The sequence below is a fragment of the Eleutherodactylus coqui genome, chromosome 1 (assembly GCF_035609145.1).
Source record: "Eleutherodactylus coqui strain aEleCoq1 chromosome 1, aEleCoq1.hap1, whole genome shotgun sequence".
Taxonomy (NCBI): Eukaryota; Metazoa; Chordata; class Amphibia; order Anura; family Eleutherodactylidae; genus Eleutherodactylus; species Eleutherodactylus coqui.
Window position 1 is genome coordinate 521,838,718 of NC_089837.1, and position 18,491 is coordinate 521,857,208.

At 47.1% G+C, this 18,491-nt stretch overlaps 1 protein-coding gene across 1 annotated transcript in view; it reads right to left on the bottom strand.

Annotated features, from left to right (window-relative positions):
• Positions 1-18,491, bottom strand: part of MYO7A (myosin VIIA) — a 163,417-nt gene that overhangs the window by 62,559 nt on the left and 82,367 nt on the right. Inside the window, exons 16-18 of the mRNA XM_066588272.1 lie at positions 9,355-9,492; positions 4,679-4,837; positions 2,217-2,309 (exon numbers count right to left, since the gene is read on the bottom strand). Of these exons, the coding sequence (XP_066444369.1) occupies positions 2,217-2,309; positions 4,679-4,837; positions 9,355-9,492 (390 nt within the window). The remainder of the gene's footprint in view (positions 1-2,216; positions 2,310-4,678; positions 4,838-9,354; positions 9,493-18,491) is intronic.

An 18,491-nucleotide genomic window follows, 5' to 3' on the forward strand; every position in this document is an offset into this window, starting at 1 on the left:
TGGGAAAGTGACCAGAACTTTCTAAGAAAGAAAACTTAGAAGTTCTCTTCTTGAGATCAGGAAGGTTGAAGGAGAACTCACTTCTAAGAAAGGTCTAACAAAGTTCAGCACAATGGTGAGCCCGATGCCAATTAGTGCCACTGCTGCCCTCGTAACCTATTCATGCCCTCCAACATTTAGGAATAAAGAAGAGGCACAACCCCTTCCTCCTCTACAGATGACCTCAAAGTGCCTGATAGGGATATTCCTGAGTGTCAGAAACAGATCCTTTCCACTGTCCCATGCTGTGCCCCAAACTCAGATGCTCCTGAGGGTGATGACCATTAATGCCCCTTCTTAGCCTCAGATGTCTTACCAAAGTACCAACCATAAATCCTCAAGAGTTTCTGCCGTAAATGCCCCGGAGTGGCAAACACGGGTGTCCTCCCAAGTGTCAGACACAAATGCCCCATCGGATGTCCCCTTAGGATGCTCTTCGGCTGGACTGAGCTTCTTCATCAAGTCGGACCCCCCAACTAGCCAATGGCTTACCTGTCAGGGGGGGGGGGGCAATTCCCACCCGACTCATGTTACTTGGCACAGTATGACGACACTTAAGAGCTTTACCCCTGATACGATCATTCTTTCCTTATAATCCCTCATTGCGCAGCTCTATTACTCCACTACGCTGGTTTTAGTCTGTTATGTATATGCTGGTGATCCGCCATATTATTATTACCCCTTTGTTCTTTGTATAGGCATATAGTTACCACCCTATGACAACAGTAACTGCTTTTAGAACTCATTGATAAGTACATTTGCCGGTTTTACTTCTATTGCCTCTATGATACAAACCATGAAAGGTTCTCTTTTAACCCTTTGACGCCCAAGGGACATATTTGTCCCATAGTTTTAAACTGTTTCAGATTTGATTGCATCAACTACAGTCCTGAAAGGGTTAAACCTGGTCTCAACATCGACTTCTTATGTCTCCATTTAACCCTCAGTGCCAGACTTGGCTCAGCATGTGGTAGTTGTACCAGATACAGACCTTTATGTTACACATGGTTACAGACATGATGTACCATAAACAAAATCTGGTGCCAAATTGTTATGGTGGCTAGTCACAGCTGACAGCATTCCCTACCTTCTGCTGCCATCGGTGATGGCCAGCACTGTGTCCCTGGGTTCATCTGCAGCAGACTGCATACTGTCACCTTCTTCCCGTAGGGTGCGCATGTGTGGCCTCTTAAATAGCCAGTGCACTCACCCAGCTTTTCTATCGCCAATTAATCCCAACATGCCTCTGGCTATTTAAAGGGGTTATTCCAAAATTGACTTTTATCACCTATCCAGATAAACGATAAAAGTCTGATCGGTGGGGGTCTCACTGTCCCCGTCTCCACCTCGCTGCAGGTTCACTGTACCCACCCACAGTGAGGAGAAGATTGAATGGAGTGGTGGTCACACATGTGTAGTGCTTCTATTCCTCTTCATTGAAGAAATAGTTGAGTACAAACACTTGGCTCTCTCTGGCAGTCCCATTGGAAGTAATGGAATGGCACCTCACAGCTCAATTGCCACTCCATTCAGTCTCCTCCTCACTGTGGGAGGTGCAGCGGGGGACATGGGACCGCTGTTTTCAGAATCCTGGGGGTCTCAGTGGTATCCTTCCCAACTGGAGAGTGCCTCAGCACTTAGTTCTGTCTGGTATTGATTCTGACTGACTCCTGGTTTGACCTGAGATTTTTCCACCCAACTTTCCCATCTTCTCTATTCCTGATCTCGACTTGTTTCTGGTTCATGTTTCCTATGTCTGCTGCCTGCCGTGACCCTCAGGTAGTCTTATCATTCCGCGAAAAAATCCGCCTTTCCTGACCTTTGTACCTCTACCACATCTCTGCCCTCTCCTCCACTACTGTGCTACAGTTATCGGAACCACTTTGCATCAGTTGCCACTTTTACTGAGATTACTCCTGGGGTAACGGTCTGGGCATCTCAGCAGTGAACACTAGATTCCAATTGGTGGGTTAAAGGGTGAAAAATGGATATCCCATGTGCTGCCATGAGAAGTGGCCCTAAACCAAACCGGCTTGCAGGATAGTGGGGGGCTTTGTGGGGCTCGTTGTGCTTGAGCCTCCTGTCCCTTGACCTGCAGCCTCCTGACGGTCCCTTGGAGGACAGGTCACCTCTGTACCGACCCAACATTCATACTACCTGAACACAGCCAATAATACCTTTAAAAAAATCTTAGTTTTGCCTATCTGCCAGTCGTCATCCCTGCCCAGCACACACTCGGCTATGCGCTGACATGTTCCTCGCAGATCCCCCTAGGAGAAAAAAAAAATGATAAAAATTATCTTTTTGTTATGAAAATAGCTACCATTTTTCAGGGGAAAAAAAAATTTTGTTTTTTGAATTTTTTTTTCTAATTTTTGGATTTTGAATTAAGAGCCTTGCAGAAAGTGGAAATTCTAGGTGAAAAATGGGCCGGTCAGATGGGACAATGTTTTTTCTGCAAAAAGCAGATTCCGTCTGCTATAAAACAGGGTGCGGAATCATGGCAAAGTGGGTGGATGGTTGCCGTCACATGGCAGTTAACTCTTTAGATGCCGCAATCAAGGTTGACAGCATGTCTAAACAGCCAGCAGGAGAGGTGACCCCTTCCCAAACTCCATCAGCACCCCCGATAGCACAGCCTACTGAGGGCTCCCAGTAGTAGATGCCAGTAGGACCAGGTGTAGATGCCTATCAAGCCCTGACTGCGGGTGGCTTCAGACGAGCATGTATTTTGTGCATGCGTACGCACGCACAAAAACACACGTCTATTAGCCCTAATGCATTCCCTATGGTGTGTGCACATGTCTATGCTTTACGGGCGTGTGCCTGCAAAGATAGGACATGCGTGCACCAATGCATAGGGAATTGTTTTCAATGGAGCTTTACATATAATTTTAGTGTAAAAAAAAGTAAATAAAATAAACGTAACATCCCCCGCAGGGATGAAGAACACGTCTGACGCATCAGCTTTTTCAGCAGGCGGGGAATTTAAATCCCCGCCTGCTGATAGATCAGCACCACAGTGCAGGGGACAGCAGGAGAAGACGCAGCTGAGCCCCGCAGCTGAAGGGAGGTGAGTATCTATTTTTTTTGCTTTTTACAGCAATTTTACAGGATTTTCAGGGAAGGGCTTATATTTAAAGCCCTTCCCTGAAATCAGTTGCTGGCAGCAGAATCCTCTACCACAGTTGACATGTGTGACAGCTGCGGTAGAGAATTGAAGAATTCCTCTGCTGCATCTGTCATAGATGTGGCAGGTGTAGCAGCAGGGAATTCTTTTTACTAGCAGGGATGAAGTAATGCGGCAGATGTGTTCTTCATCCCCGCGGGGGACACGGCAGCGGCGGAGGGTAAGTTTTATGTTTATTTATTTATTTTTTACACTAAAATTTTTATTTTTCAGGGAAGAGCTTATATGTAAAGCCCTTCCCCGAAAAACAATGCAATGTAAAAACGCTCAGGTGAAGCCACCCTGTGGCAGGATTACATAGGCAACATCAAAAACCGCTATATACTAGTGTTCAAATGGTTGAATCACCTGTGGGGAGTAAATGAAAGTGTAAAAAAAATAATAAAGTTTACTTAAGTGTAAAAAAAATGTTCTCAACTATAAAAATTTCACCCCCTCCCTTTTCTACACAGTTAAAGAAAAAACAACACATATTTGGCGTTGCCGTGTACATAGTCAGAACTATTAAAATATCTCCGTAATCGTACTGACCCACAGGACAAATCTCATATTTAATTTTCACTGCACCGTGAACGCTGTAAAAACATTTTAAAAACTAATCCTTTAAAAAAAAATGTCGCAATTGCGATTTTTTTAATGTGTCCCCCACTTCAAAAATGTTTAACATTTTCCCGTACATTAAATGGTAAACTAAATGGTACCGTTAAAAAAACACAACTCGTCCTGCAAAAAACAACAGCCGCGTCGATGGAAAAATTAAATAGCTATGGCTCTTGGAAAGTGGGGACGAAAAAACGAAAATAAAATATGAAAAAAGGCTAAATTGACTGCTTCTGCTGCTGCTCTTTCCCAGGGAAACCATCGATTAGGTTCTATTCATATGGTTCTGCATACACTGTCTGGGAGCTGCCATAAAACCATTTAAAATAAACGGTGGGCCTTGGAAAAGTAGCAACCAATCACAGCGCAGCTTTTACTTCTTATACTGCTGAGGTGAAATGAAAGCTGTGGTGTGATTGGTTGCTTTGGGTACCACACTCTTATAGCAGCTGTGTGAAAGAAAATCATTGTTGCCCACAGCAACCAATCACAGCACAGCTTTCATTTTACCTCAGAAGTGAAAGCTGCGCTGTGATTGGTTGCTAGTTCTTATACTACTGAGGTAAAATGAAAGCTGCGCCGTGATTGGTTGCTATGGGCAACAAAGTCAGATTTTCTTTTAGACCGCTTTCAAAACAGTGTGGAATTAGAGGTGGGCTACTTTTGCATAGCCCACCCTATAAAAAGAGCGAAATAGAAGGGACTGAAGTTCTGTCAACTCCATTAAAAACAAAAAAATTCTAGCTGACCCCAAGTAACCCTGATAGCCCTTCTGTCACACCACGAGGCCCGGAAGCTGCGGCGTGTGGCGCTGTTTGTTGGGGGCAGAACAATGCGGGTGAGTGATACCTGTTTGTACGCAGGCTTCACCCCTGGCATCAGCACCCTGTATCGGTCCACGAACTCCACGAAGGTGTAGCGTATGGGGTATCCAGCTCTGCGGATCCGGATGGTCTCCATCATTCCCGAATACCTCAGCTGACGAATGCACAGCTCTCGGTCAAACAGCTGCCACCAGAGAACAATGACATGATTAACACAAGAAATGGAAGACGGGAACGCTGGGTGGAAAACAATATGGCTGCCATTGCAGTCCCCGAGTGTGTTGTCACCCAGCTCTCCCAGGGCCCTGAATGCACCCCAACATGGCGGTCTTACTGCGGCTGGTGCGTCGCTGGGCATGCAGGTAAATAACAAATGGACAGAAATGTAGGAAGAGTCCAGGAGATTCCTGTTGTGTTATTACTGAGGTACGCGGCGCTCCGTCATGGAGGGCGACGCCGCACCTATTATTACACCGAGAGGAAATCTAGAGGCGGTAAACAGCGGCTGATGGCGACTTCCTCAGGGAAGACTTCCAAGTACTTCCTACAGACATCAACACACACTTCTCTCAGACTGCGCTGCGTGTACCGACGGCGATGTAGCAGAGCTGAGCTTGTCACTTGTCTGATGTCACAAGGCGTTAGCTATAGCTTTACATAGGACTGCAGATAAACCAAATGTATCACCTTAAGGTCTCATTCACACACTCATGAATACCCAGCGCATTAATGGACTCAATACGCCGAATCCTGCAGAGTTCGGCAGGTCAATGTTTTTTTTTATGCAGGTACATAAGCAGCATATATAACCATGTGAATACAGCGCAAGAAACCCCGTAGAGTGTACAGGGAATATACTGGTACCTGCAAATTTTTACAAGCCCACTGATTTCAAAAGAGGACATACCCCGCTTTTTTTAGGGGAACTAAAGTCGCGTGAAAAGTACTGAGCTAAAAACAATGGGTGGTATTCACTGCATATGTACGACCGTCTGAATAAGCCCTAAAGAGGACTTGTGTCATTGTCCTGTCCCTCAAGTATCAGCCTGTCATTATCCCATCCCCGAAGTATCACTGTGTCATTATCCCATCCCCCTAGTGTCAGCGTGTCATTATCCCGTCCCCCAAGTATCAGCGTGTCATTATCCCGTCCCCCAAGTATCAGCGTGTCATTATCCCGTCCCCCAAGTATCAGCATTTCATTATCCCGTCCCCCAAGTATAAGCCTGTCATTATCCCATCCCCGAAGTATCAGTGTGTCATTATCCCATCCCCCTAGTGTCAGCGTGTCATTATCCTGTCCCCAAATATCAGCGTGTCATTATCCTGTCCCCAAGTATCAGCATGTCATTATCCCATCCCCCTAGTGTCAGCGTGTCATTATCCTGTACCTCAAATATCAGCGTGTCATTATTCTGTCCCCCAAATATCAGCGTGTCATTATCCTGTCCCCCAAGTATCAGTGTGTCATTATCCTGTCCCCCAAGTGTCAGCGTGTCATTATCCTGTCCCCCAAGTATCAGCGTGTCATTATCCTGTCCCCCAAGTGTCAGCGTGTCATTATCCCACCCCCCTAGTGTCAGCGTGTCATTATCCTGTACCCCAAATATCAGCGTGTCATTATTCTGTCCCCCAAATATCAGCGTGTCATTATCCTGTCCCCCAAGTATCAGCGTGTCATTATCCTGTCCCCCAAGTGTCAGCGTGTCATTATCCCGTCCCCCAAGTGTCAGCGTGTCATTATCCTGTCCCCCAAGTGTCAGTGTGTCATTATCCTGTCCCCCAAGTGTCAGCGTGTCATTATCCTGTCCCCCAAGTATCAGCGTGTCATTATCCTGTCCCCCACGTGTCAGCGTGTCATTATCCTGTCCCCCAAGTGTTAGTGTGTCATTATCCTGTCCCCCAAGTGTCATCGTGTCATTATCCCGTCCCCCAAGTAGCAGCGTGTCATTATCCAATCCCCCAAGTGTCAGCGTGTCATTATCCCGTCCCCCAAGTGTCAGGGTGTCATTATCCTGTACCCCAAGTATCAGCGTATCATTATCCCGTCCCCCAAGTGTCAGGGTGTCATTATCCTGCCCCCCAAGTATCAGCGTGTCATTATCCCATTCCCCAAGTGTCAACGTGTCATTATCCTGTTCCCCAAGTATCAGCATGTCATTATCCCACCTCCCCAAGTATCAGCGTGTCATTATCCCGTCCCCCAAGTGTCAGCGTGTCATTATCCCGCCCCCCAAGTATCAGCGTGTCATTATCCGTCCCCTAAATATCAGCTTGTCATTATCCCATCCCCCAAGTGTCAGCGTGTCATTATCCTGTCCCCCAAGTATCAGTGTGTCATTATCCTGTTCCCCAAGTATCAGCGTGTCATTATCCCATCCCCCAAGTGTCAGCGTGTCATTATCCCGTCCCCCAAGTGTCAGCGTGTCATTATCCCATCCCCCAAGTATCAGCATGTCATTATCCCGCCCCCCAAGTATCAGCGTGTCATTATCCGTCCCCTAAATATCAGCGTGTCATTATCCTGTCCCCCAAGTATCAGCGTGTCATTATCCTGTCCCCCAAGTTTCAGCGTGTCATTATCCTGTCCCCCAAGTATCAGCATGTCATTATCCTGTCCCCTAAGTATCAGCGTGTCATTATCCCGTCCCCCAAGTGTCAGCGTGTCATTATCCTGTTCCCCAAGTATCAGCATGTCATTATCCCGTCCCCAAGTATCAGCGCGTCATTATCCTGTCCCCCAAGTATCATTGTGTCATTATCCTGTCCCCCAAGTATCAGCATGTCATTATCCCATCCCCCAAGTGTCAGCGCGTCATTATCCTGTCCCCCAAGTATCAGCATGTCATTATCCCATCCCCCAAGTGTCAGCGTGTCATTATCCCGTCCCCCAAGTATCAGCATGTCATTATCCCATCCCCCTAGTGTCAGCGTGTCATTATCCTGTCCCCCAAGTGTCAGCGTGTCATTATCCTGTCCCCCAAGTATCAGTGTGTCATTATTCTGTCCCCCAAGTATCAGTGTGTCATTATCCTGTCCCCCAAGTATCAGCGTGTCATTATCCCGTCCCCCAAGTATCAGCGTGTCATTATCCTGTCCTCTATGTATCAGCGTGTCATTATCCTGTCCCCCAAGTGTCAGCGTGTCATTATCCTGTTCCCCAAGTATCAGCATGTCATTATCCCGTCCCCCAAGTATCAGCGTGTCATTATCCCGTCCCCCAAGTGTCAGCGTGTCATTATCCTGTCCCCCAAGTATCAGTGTGTCATTTTCCTGTCCCCCAAGTATCAGTGGGTCATTATCCCGTCCCCCAAGTATCAGCGTGTCATGATCTTGTCCCCCAAGTATCAGCGTGTCATTATCCCGTCCCCCAGGTGTCATCGTGTCATTATCCTGTCCCCCAAGTGTCAGCGTGTCATTATCCCGTCCCCCAAGTATCAGCGTGTCATTATCCCGTCCCCCAAGTATCAGCGTGTCATTATCCTATGCCCCATGTGTCAGCGTGTCATTATCCTGTCCCCCAAGTGTCAGTGTGTCATTATCCTGTCCCCCAAGTGTCAGCGTGTCGTTATCCTGTCCCCCAAGTGTCAGCGTGTCATTATCCCGTCCCCCAAGTATCAGCATGTCATTATCCTGTCCCCCAAGTGTCAGTGTGTCATTATCCCGTCCCTCAAGTGTCAGTGTGTCATTATCCTGTCCCCCAAGTGTCAGCGTGTCATTATCCTGTCCCCCAAGTATCAGCATGTCATTATCCTGTCCCCCAAGTGTCAGTGTGTCATTATCCCGTCCCTCAAGTGTCAGAGTGTCATTATCCTGTCCCCCTAGTGTCAGCGTGTCATTATCCTGTCCCCCAAGTATCAGCGTGTCATTATCCTGTCCCCCAAGTATCAGCGTGTCATTATCCTGTCCCCCAAGTATCAGCGTGTCATTATCCTGTCCCCCAAGTGTCAGCGTGTCATTATCCTGTCCCCCAAGTATCAGTGTGTCATTATCCTGTCCCCCAAGTGTCAGCGTGTCATTATCCTGTCCCCCATGTGTCAGCGTGTCATTATCCCGTCCCCCAAGTATCAACGTATCATTATCCTGTCCCCCAAGTGTCAGCGTGTTATTATCCTGTCCCCCTAGTGTCAGCGTGTCATTATCCTGTCCCCCAAGTATCAGTGTGTCATTGTCTAGAACCCTGAAGGGATTGTAAAGTGTTGGGGCTGACGGCAAAACTGACGACGATAACCATAACTTTTGATTAGAAGTCAATATGGTTGACCCAATAACACTTCATGGGTAGCGGATGTAAAGAGGTTCCAGTCTGTGACGCTATACTCTACATATATTGTGCGTCTGTTACTCACATGTCATATTTTTATAGTTCTTAGGATGAGGTGTAAAACTGAGGTGCCAGGAGGAACTACGTGAGCATAAGAAGCGAACAAACTCAAACTGGATTCCCCTTTAGATGCAATATACAACTGGGTTTGTGGGGCCTGCTGTGATCAGTAGTCCCTCAGATCATAGTAAGCCCCACCAGCCAGGTAGGGCTTGTGTTAGCGTGTACGAAGAACATGCCAACCCAGTAAAGAGTTAGGGTGTTCTTCATACACACTAACCCTTCCCATAAGCCTGCTGTATGGCTTAGGACCAATGTGGGTACATAACAGCATGTATTAATTATCTGCCCCCTGTGGTGCCCAAAGGTAGACTTACCATCGGCTTCTTGTATTCATTGGGCTTGATGCAGCGAACGAAGAACGGCTGGCACACGCTGAGAGTTCTCATGAGCAGCTCCAGCGAGCGCTTGAACTGGCTGCTCAGGGTGGGCGAGCGCTTCCTGGTCTCTGCCCCCTGCGAAAATACATCGAAATTAGCTGTGCCAGGAAATGAAAGGATGATAATAAGCTCTTCCTCCAGTGTCACCCAGAGGAAAACTCTGCGGAGGGGGCAGAGTAACCCCTGCACTGCCAGAACCATAGGGAATATTGCTGGGGGGCAGAGGTGCAAATCTACAGCGCCGCGTAACCCCTGCACCACCAGGACCATAGGCAATACTGCTGAGGGTGTGGAGGTGCAAATCAACAGCGCCAGAGTAACCCCTGCACCACCAGGACCATAGGCAATACTGCTGAGGGTGTGGAGGTGCAAATCAACAGCGTTGAGTAACCCTTACGCCGTCAGGACCATAGGGAATACTGCTGGGGGTGTAGAGGTGTAAATCGACAGCGTCTAGTAACCCTTACTTACACCGCCAGGACCATAAGGAATACTGCTGGTGGGCAGAGGTGCAAATTCACAGCGCCGAGTAACCCTTACACCGCCAGGACCAAAGGGAATACTGCTGGGGGGCAGAGGTGCAAATCAACAGTGCCGAGTAACTCTTAGACCGCCAGGACCATAGGGAATACTGCTGGGGGTGTAGAGGTGTAAATCAACAGCGCCAGAGTAACCCCTGCACCACTAGGACTATAGGAAATACTGCCGGGGGGCAGAGGTGCAAATCTTTGTCGCCGAGTAACCACTGAACCACCAGGACCAAAGGAAATGCTGCTGGGGGGCAGAGGTGCAAATCAACAGCGCCAGAGTAACCCCTGCACCACCAGGACCATAGGGAATACTGCTGGGGAAGGGGGAGGGGCAGAGGTGCAAATCAACAGTGCCAGAGTAACCCCTGCACCATCAGGACCATACGGAATACTGCTGGGGAAGGGGGGGGGGGCAGAGGTGCAAATCAACAGTGCCAGAGTAACCCCTGCACCACCAGGACCATAGGGAATATGGCTGGGGGGCAGAGGTGCCAATCAACAGCGCCAGAGTAACCCCCACACCACCAGGACCATAGGGAATACTGCTGGGGGCAGAGGTACAAATCTTTGTTGCAGAGTAACCCCTGCACCACCAGAACTATAGGAAATACTGCTGGGTGTGTAGAGGTGCAAATCTACAGTGCCGGAGTAACCACTGGACCACCAGGACCAAAGAGAATGCTGCTGGGGAGCAGAGGTGCAAATCAACAGCACCAGAGTAACCCCTGCACCACCAGAACTATAGGAAATACTGCTGGGTGTGTAGAGGTGCAAATCTACAGTGCCGGAGTAACCCCTGCATTGTCAGGATCATAGAAAACACTGAACAGAAATGAGAGGCGCAAATGTACGGTGCTGGAATAACCCCTGCACTGCCAGACTCATAGGAAACACTGAGGAGGGAGCAGATGTGCAAAACTACAGCTCTGGGGTAACCCCTGCACTGCCAGGACCACAGGGAACAAAATAGCAGCCACCATTTGCAGTGGATCAGGGATGGTCCAATCACTTCTCTTTAATCATGAAGCTCCATTTTATAAAAAAAACCCAAAAAACAGCTTGTAAGGGCAAAACGTGCTCTACTAAGTACCGCAGACGTTCGTCATAACGCGGGTGAGTAATTCTTAGGCTGGGTTCACACGGGGCGGAATACCCGCAGCAGACATCCCACTGCAGATCAGCCGCGGATTAACTGCCTCCATTGTGCGGGCTGTGCAGAATCACAGAGAGGGGGTGATTTCCGCAGCGGAGATACAATTGACACGTGGTGGATCTGAATTCCGCGCCGCAAGGCAGTTTGCGCACAGGGTTTCCGCGGGTTATTTCCACAACATGTGGGCAAGATTTTCAAAATCTCATCCACTTTACTGCGGAGGGTCCGCACTGAAATTCTACAGCAATTCCGCCCAGTGCGATCCTAGACTGGAGGAACCGCTTCTTATATTAGTGTTGTTGAACTATTTAAATTGTTTGAATGTTTTTGTTTACAAACAGATGAAGGTTTGTAAATTAGGCAAATAAACCACATTTCTAGGGGGGGGGGGGGGATAATTTTGACTGTAAGTGAGTATTTACCGTTTTAAGCTAGATGGATTTTTGGTGACGGTTGTGGATTGTGAATATTCATAGGAGGAGAAGAACTACAGGCGGCTGCCAGGTGAGGAAGATGTAATAAGTTATATCACAGCTGGGCGCTGCTCATGTACCATGGAAGCTCAATACGACAGTGGGCACCAACATACCAATCTGCCTTATTAGACACTGGATAAGGGTGGCACCCGATGCATAAACGCTATGATTCTGTATTACAACGTCTCATACGGTAACATGTACCACTAATTTATGCAAAAAAAATCATAGGTTCCCTTTAAGCCCACAAGTTGCATCCTCCGAGGAGTAAGAATAGTCATTATTGTATCACAGAGATGATATAAAGCTGAATTCCGGAGAAGGGAAACAGGAAAAAACAGCAGCAGCAGCGAGGACAGCCGGGCCTTCCAGTAACTTTCACTCTGTCAGTAATGAATGGGACGTACAGAAATAGTCGGCTTTCTCTGCAGCACACTGACTCCTCATCATATGCATGATCTATTATCTGCCGGGGTGCGGGGTCTACTCCTGCATGATGATTATAAGCTATACCCATTACATCGAGGATGAGGAAAACCTGCAATGAGCCCCCTCTCCATCCAGGGGTCCAATACATGTATATACCCTTGGGTTGGTGTAAATTTACGTACATGAGACTATATCTCCTCTTTCGCTACAAATGGCATGTATGTGAGGCTCATGGCTTCCAATGGGTTCTATCAGGCTACAAAACATCTCATGTGAAAGAACCTGTTGGAAACATAAGCTTCACATACATGTGTTTTGTAGCGAGATTTTGTAGCCCGTGTGCAAGAGGCCTATATATAATATACTGGGTCATTACAGATGCTCTTCCCCATGTGACACCCTCATAATGTCGTTAAATGGCACTCAGATACAGAAATCTGATATAAATAGAAACCCAAAAAGTTTCATTTAGTAAAACTTGTCTACTATAAGATGTTCTTGTTGCCCGTAGCAACCAATCACAGCGCAGTTTTACTTTCTCAAGCTGCTAGGCTAATCTGAAAGCTGCACTGTGATTGGTTGCTATGGGCCACAAGGACGTCTCACCCTAGACAGTTTTTTGCAAAATGAGGCAGAAAAATTTTTATTCTGCCGTCATTGTCTCTAGAGGGATATGAGAAAAAATGGCTGCCAACGGAGACAGGAGAGCGCTTTGTGTCCTTGATACTCACGTCTACCAGTCTGTTATTAGTGTACAACGTCATTTTCAAACAATTCGTAAGTGGCACTCCGATTTTAAGGAAAAAGGCCGCTTCTGTAAACATAAATCATTCATCCGTCCACCAGTAAGAATAGAAACAGCGGAGCGCGTCCATGCAAGGTTCACCGCAGTCCTCAGAAGTCCAACATCAGAGCGAGCAGAGAATGGAACGTCCTGCCACCGACTGTGTGGGAGATTCTGCGTGAATGTTTGCGATGTTATCCCTACTGTTTGCAGTTGTTACAGAACTGGAACCGGACGACAAAGCGCGGCGCCGTTCTTTCTGCGAGAGGATGCAGACGCTGATGGAAAGCGATGGTTTCATGGAGTCTAGTGTTTGAAGCCGCCTTCCACCTTTCAAGCAGTAATGGTAATGTTAATGTGTGGGGGAGGGGAAACCACTGGTCTACGTGGAGCGTACGGGTGACTTCCCTGTGATGAATGTGTTTGGCGCCATAACCTGTAGGAAAGTGTTCAGCCCCCTCTTTTTGCCGGGGATTTTGCACCTGGACGTCCTGCAGATATGGCACCTGCCGAAGCCGGAACTGGAAATCCCAACCATGCGAACCCCCCCTTCATCATCACAATGGAGTCAGAAGTGAGCGGCGACCACCACACAGATGGAACGGCCGTGCAGGTGGTGACGATAGTGAACTTCTTCCTTGCCCTCTACATTCCCCGGAACTTATGTCTTGTGATATCCTTTTCTGGGGGTGTTAGAGTCTACATGCCGCACTCACCACACGCCATGATCTGAGGCATCCCAGAAGTTATTGCATCCGTTAGTCGGGATCTGCTACCACGTGTATGGCAGGAACCTGACTGCAGGCTCCCTCTGATGGGCAAAACATTTTTGATGTTGTGCAACAAATCTTTTTGAGTTTCGGTTTCCATTTACCGGTATATCAGATTTCTGTATCTGAGTGTCCTTAAATGGGAGTTCTGAGGTGTCACATTGGGGGAATCATCTGTAAAAACCCGGTATATCTAACAGGGGATTTATTTGGCAGTGGAGGTGCTACTACTGGCTTATGTAACACTTTGTATCATGATATAAGATGTAATGTTCTGATGTATTATGTTATTGCATGATTATTGTTGTGTCATGCTATGATGGGTTATTGTGCTGTATTGTGTTATGGTGTTTTATGTTCCATGTGATTATTAGGTTACATTGTATCTTTATGTTGCCCCATATTCTCTTAGGTTCTATTATATTTTATATACACACCTAGTGCTGAACCTCTTTAACCCCTTAGTGACGGGGCCCTAATGCACAACTAATTTATCTTTTTTTCCGTCACTGTAGTCCTAGATCCATAATGGTTTAGTTTTATATCTTGTTTTCTGCAGGAAATTTTGCAATTTTATCGCTTTCTATTCTGTTTTTTGTGCAGCGAGATATACCAAATTAGCGGGCTTTGCCAGGTTTTTAATATGCAAACATTTTTCTATGGTTCATTATAAACGTGGTGATACCAGATTTTTTATGATTTTTTATTACATTTTTTACATAGTAAAGGGGGAAGGACAAGCCATCAATAGTTTACAACTGGACATCCCCTTTGAAACCCAGCCACCTCCTAGGGCCTGGATAGGGTGGCAGCAAAGAGAGAGTGGCGGGACATGGTCAGGGGCCAAAATGGAAATACACCTTTAGGGCAGCTTCACACAAGCGTGTTTTTGTGCGTACATAAGTGCGCACCCATGTACGTGCAAAAACACGTGTGAATGCAGGTCCGTGCATTGTTTTCAATTGAGCCGCGGCTGCTGCCAGTGGCTCCATTGAAAACAATGGCCTACCGGCACCCCTGCATTCTTTTTCAGGGAAGGGCTTTACATATAAGCCCTTCCCTGAAAAAGAAACATTTTAGTGTAAAAAAAATTGCTCAGCCAATCATAGGCAGCTCTCCGCGAATGAATGGCGGGCGAAAGCTGCCTGTGATTGGCTGAGCAAGTCAGCCAATCACAAACAGCTCTTTCAGCAGGCAGAGATTTGAAATCCCTGTCTGCTGATAGATCAGCACCAGAGAGCAGGGGACAGCGAGGAGAACATGCAGCTGAGCCCCGTCAGCTGAAGGGAGGTAAGTATGTATTTTTTTTTTTTTTTAAACCACTTATGTTTAAAGCCCTTCCCTGAAATCCAATGACGGGGATGCTGGTAGCAGGATTCTCTACCGCAGCTGACATGTGTGACAGCTGGGGTTGAGAATTGAAGAATTCCTCTGCTGCATCTGTCACAGATGTGGCAGATATAGCAGCAGGGAATTCTTTTAACTAGCGCAGATGAAGGAAACATCTGCCGAATGCAGCAGATGTGTTCTTCATCCCCGCGGGGGTCACGGCATTGGCGGAGAGGTAAGTATATATATATATTTTTTTTTTTTACACTTAACTTTTTCTTCTTCAGGGAAGAGCTTATATGTAAAGCTCTTCCCTGAAAAAGAATGCAGGGAGCAGGCAGACCATTGTTTTCAATGGAGCCGCCGGCAGCAGCCTCGTCTCTATTGAAAACAATTCGTGCATTCCCTATGGTGCACGCATGTCCTATCTTTGCAGGCACACTCCTGGAAAAGACAGACATGTGCACACACCATAGGGAATGCATTGGGGCTAAAAGACGCGTGTTTTTGTGCGGGCGTATGCTCGCACAAAATACACGCTCGTCTGAAGCCACCTTTAAACTTAAAAGGCGTTGACTCAATAAGCTACCTCAGTCCATTTACTCAAGACTGCCTATATAAGCCAGAGTAGAGAGCTGCAAACAAAGAACTTCTCTCACACTGGTACAACTTTTGATACCTTTCATTTTTTTTAAAATAATTAATAAAGCTTTTTTTAAAATGATTTTTACATATATTTTTAGTCCCCATAGGGAACTTGAACTTGTGATCGCTTAAATGTTCCGGAGGTAGCATGCCAGTCCATACTATTACATTATACCACGATTTGACAGGTTGTTTATCAAGCCATGTCACAGGCATGGCTTCATACGCATTTTGCAATGTCAGTCGAGGAGCATTCAGAAGGCCCCCGGCTGCCATGGCAACGGAAGGACAACCTGCAATCTTCTCGCAGAAGGCAGTTTGGCCCCTCTGAACTCCAATCGGGGCATTTAAATGCTGAGGTCAGAATTAAGAATCAAAGACAGCTGGCATGCACATTATATGGAGCAGGATTGACCCCGAACCCCCAGAACGTAACTGTGTGACATGGTACATTAAGTGGTTAATGTTATATTATGCTGTGTGGTATTTCACTATGTTGTATTGCATATTATGTGTATTGTATTATATTGTGTTTATTATATATGCTGTATTGTGTAACATTGTATTGCTTTATGTTATATTATGCTGTATTTTATTCTATTATGCTGTAGTATGCGTATTATATTGTGTTATGTAACATTGGATTGTTTTATTTTATGTTGCATTGTAATATATTGTTCTTTGTGACTGCGGTTTATAACATTGATGCTCTCACAATCTCAACCACTTGGATTCAATAACATTCATACAGAGGAAAGAAGGCTTCACAGCACAAGTGACCGAGGGATGAAGAGCAGACACCTTTCTTTACCTTTGCAGGAGGGGTGGATGGTTGGCCAAAAGCACTGCTGATATAGCCACAGAGATACTACGGGGCAGAGGCAAAGCGGAGGAGACAGAGAAACAGACAGAACAGTCAGTATAAGACGATTAGCAGCTATGAAGATATAATGTCACCCAGCGGGAGACGCGGAGACGCCGAGGACATCGCTATCTAATCACCGGATTATTCTTACGTAATGTCCCTGATGGGCACAAATGTGATACAGAGCAAAAATGTCCCCGACATGCAGAGAGAAACTGACCACTATCCCAACAATGGTGCTCCACAATATACTGTCGCCCAAGTATCAGCGTGTCATTATCCTGTCCCCCAAGTGTCAGCGTGTCATTATCCTGTCCCCCAAGAATCAGCCTGTCATTATTCTGTCCCCCAAGTATCAGCATGTCATTATCCTGTCCCCCAATATCAGCGTGTCATTATCCCGTCCCCCAAGTGTCAGCGTGTCAATATCCTGTCCCCCAAGTTTCAGCGTGTCATTATCCCGTCCCCCAAGTGTCAGCGTGTCATTATCCTGTCCCCCAAGTATCAGCGTGTCATTATCCCGTCCCCCAAGTGTCAGCGTGTCATTATCCCATCCCCCAAGTGTCAGCGTGTCATTATCCTGTCCCCCAAGTATCAGCATGTCATTCCCCTGTCCCCCAAGTATCAGCGTGTCATTATCCCCTCCCCCAGGTGTCAGCGTGTCATTATCCTGTCCCCCCAAGTATCAGCGTGTCATTACCCCGTCCCCCAAGTATCAGCGTGTCATTACCCCGTCCCCCAAGTATCAGTGTGTCATTACCCCGTCCCCCAACTATCAGCGTGTCATTATCCCGTCCCCCAAGTATCAGCGTGTCATTATCCTGTCCCCCAAGTGTCAGCGTGTCATTATCCTGTCCCCCAAGTACCACCGTGTCATTATCCTGTCCCCCAAGTATCAGTGTATCATTATCCTGTCCCCCAAGTATCAGCGTGTCATTATCCTGTCCCCTAAGTATCAACGTGTCATTATCATGTACCCCAAGTATCAGTGTCATTATCCTGTCCCCCAAGTGTCAGTGTATTATTATCCTGTCCCCCAAGTATCAGCGTGTCATTATCCTCTCCCCTAAGTATCAACGTGTCATTATCATGTACCCCAAGTATCAGTGTCATTATCCTGTCCCCCAAGTATCAGTGTGTCATTATCCTGTCCCCCAAGTACCAGTGTGTCATTATCCTATCCCCCAAGTACCAGTGTGTCATTATCCTGTCCCCCAAGTAGCAGCGTGTCATTATCCCGTCCCCCAAGTAGCAGCGTGTCATTATCCTGTCCCCCAAGTGTCAGCGTGTCATTATCCCGTCCCCCAAGTATCAGCGTGTCATTATCCTGTCCCCCAAGTGTCACCGTGTCATTATCCTGTCGCCCAAGTGTCAGCGTGTCATTATCCTGTCCCCCTAGTGTCAGCGTCTCATTATCCCGTCCCCCAAGTGTCAGCGTGTCATTATCCTGTCCCCTAAGTATCAGGGTGTCATTATCCTGTCCCCCAAGTGTCAGCGTGTCATTATCCTGTCCCCTAAGTATCAGTGTGTCATTATCCTGTCCCCCAAGTGTCAGTGTGTCATTATCCCGTTCCCCAAGTATCAGCGTGTCCTTATCCTGTCCCCCAAGTGTCAGCGTGTCATTATCCCATCCCCCAAGTATCAGTGTGTCATTATCCTGTACCCCAAGTATCAGTGTGTAATTATCCCGTCCCCCAAGTATCAGCGTGTCATTATCCTGTCCCCCAAGTATTACCGTGTCATTATCCTGTCGTCCAAGTATCACCGTGTGATTATCCTGTCCCCCAAGTATCAGCGTGTCATTATCGGGTCCCCCAAGTATCAGTGTGCCATTCTCCGGTCCCCCAAGTAGTAGTGTGTCATTATACTGTCCCCCAAGTGTCAGCGTGTCATTCTCCGGTCCCCCAAGTATCAGCGTGTCATTATCGGGTCCCCCAAGTATCAGTGTGTCATTCTCCGGTCCCCCAAGTAGTAGTGTGTCATTATACTGTCCCCCAAGTATCAGTGTGTCATTCTCCGGTCCCCCCAGTATCAGCGTGTCATTATACTGTCCCCCAAGTGTAAGCGTGTCATTATACTGTCCCCCAAGTATC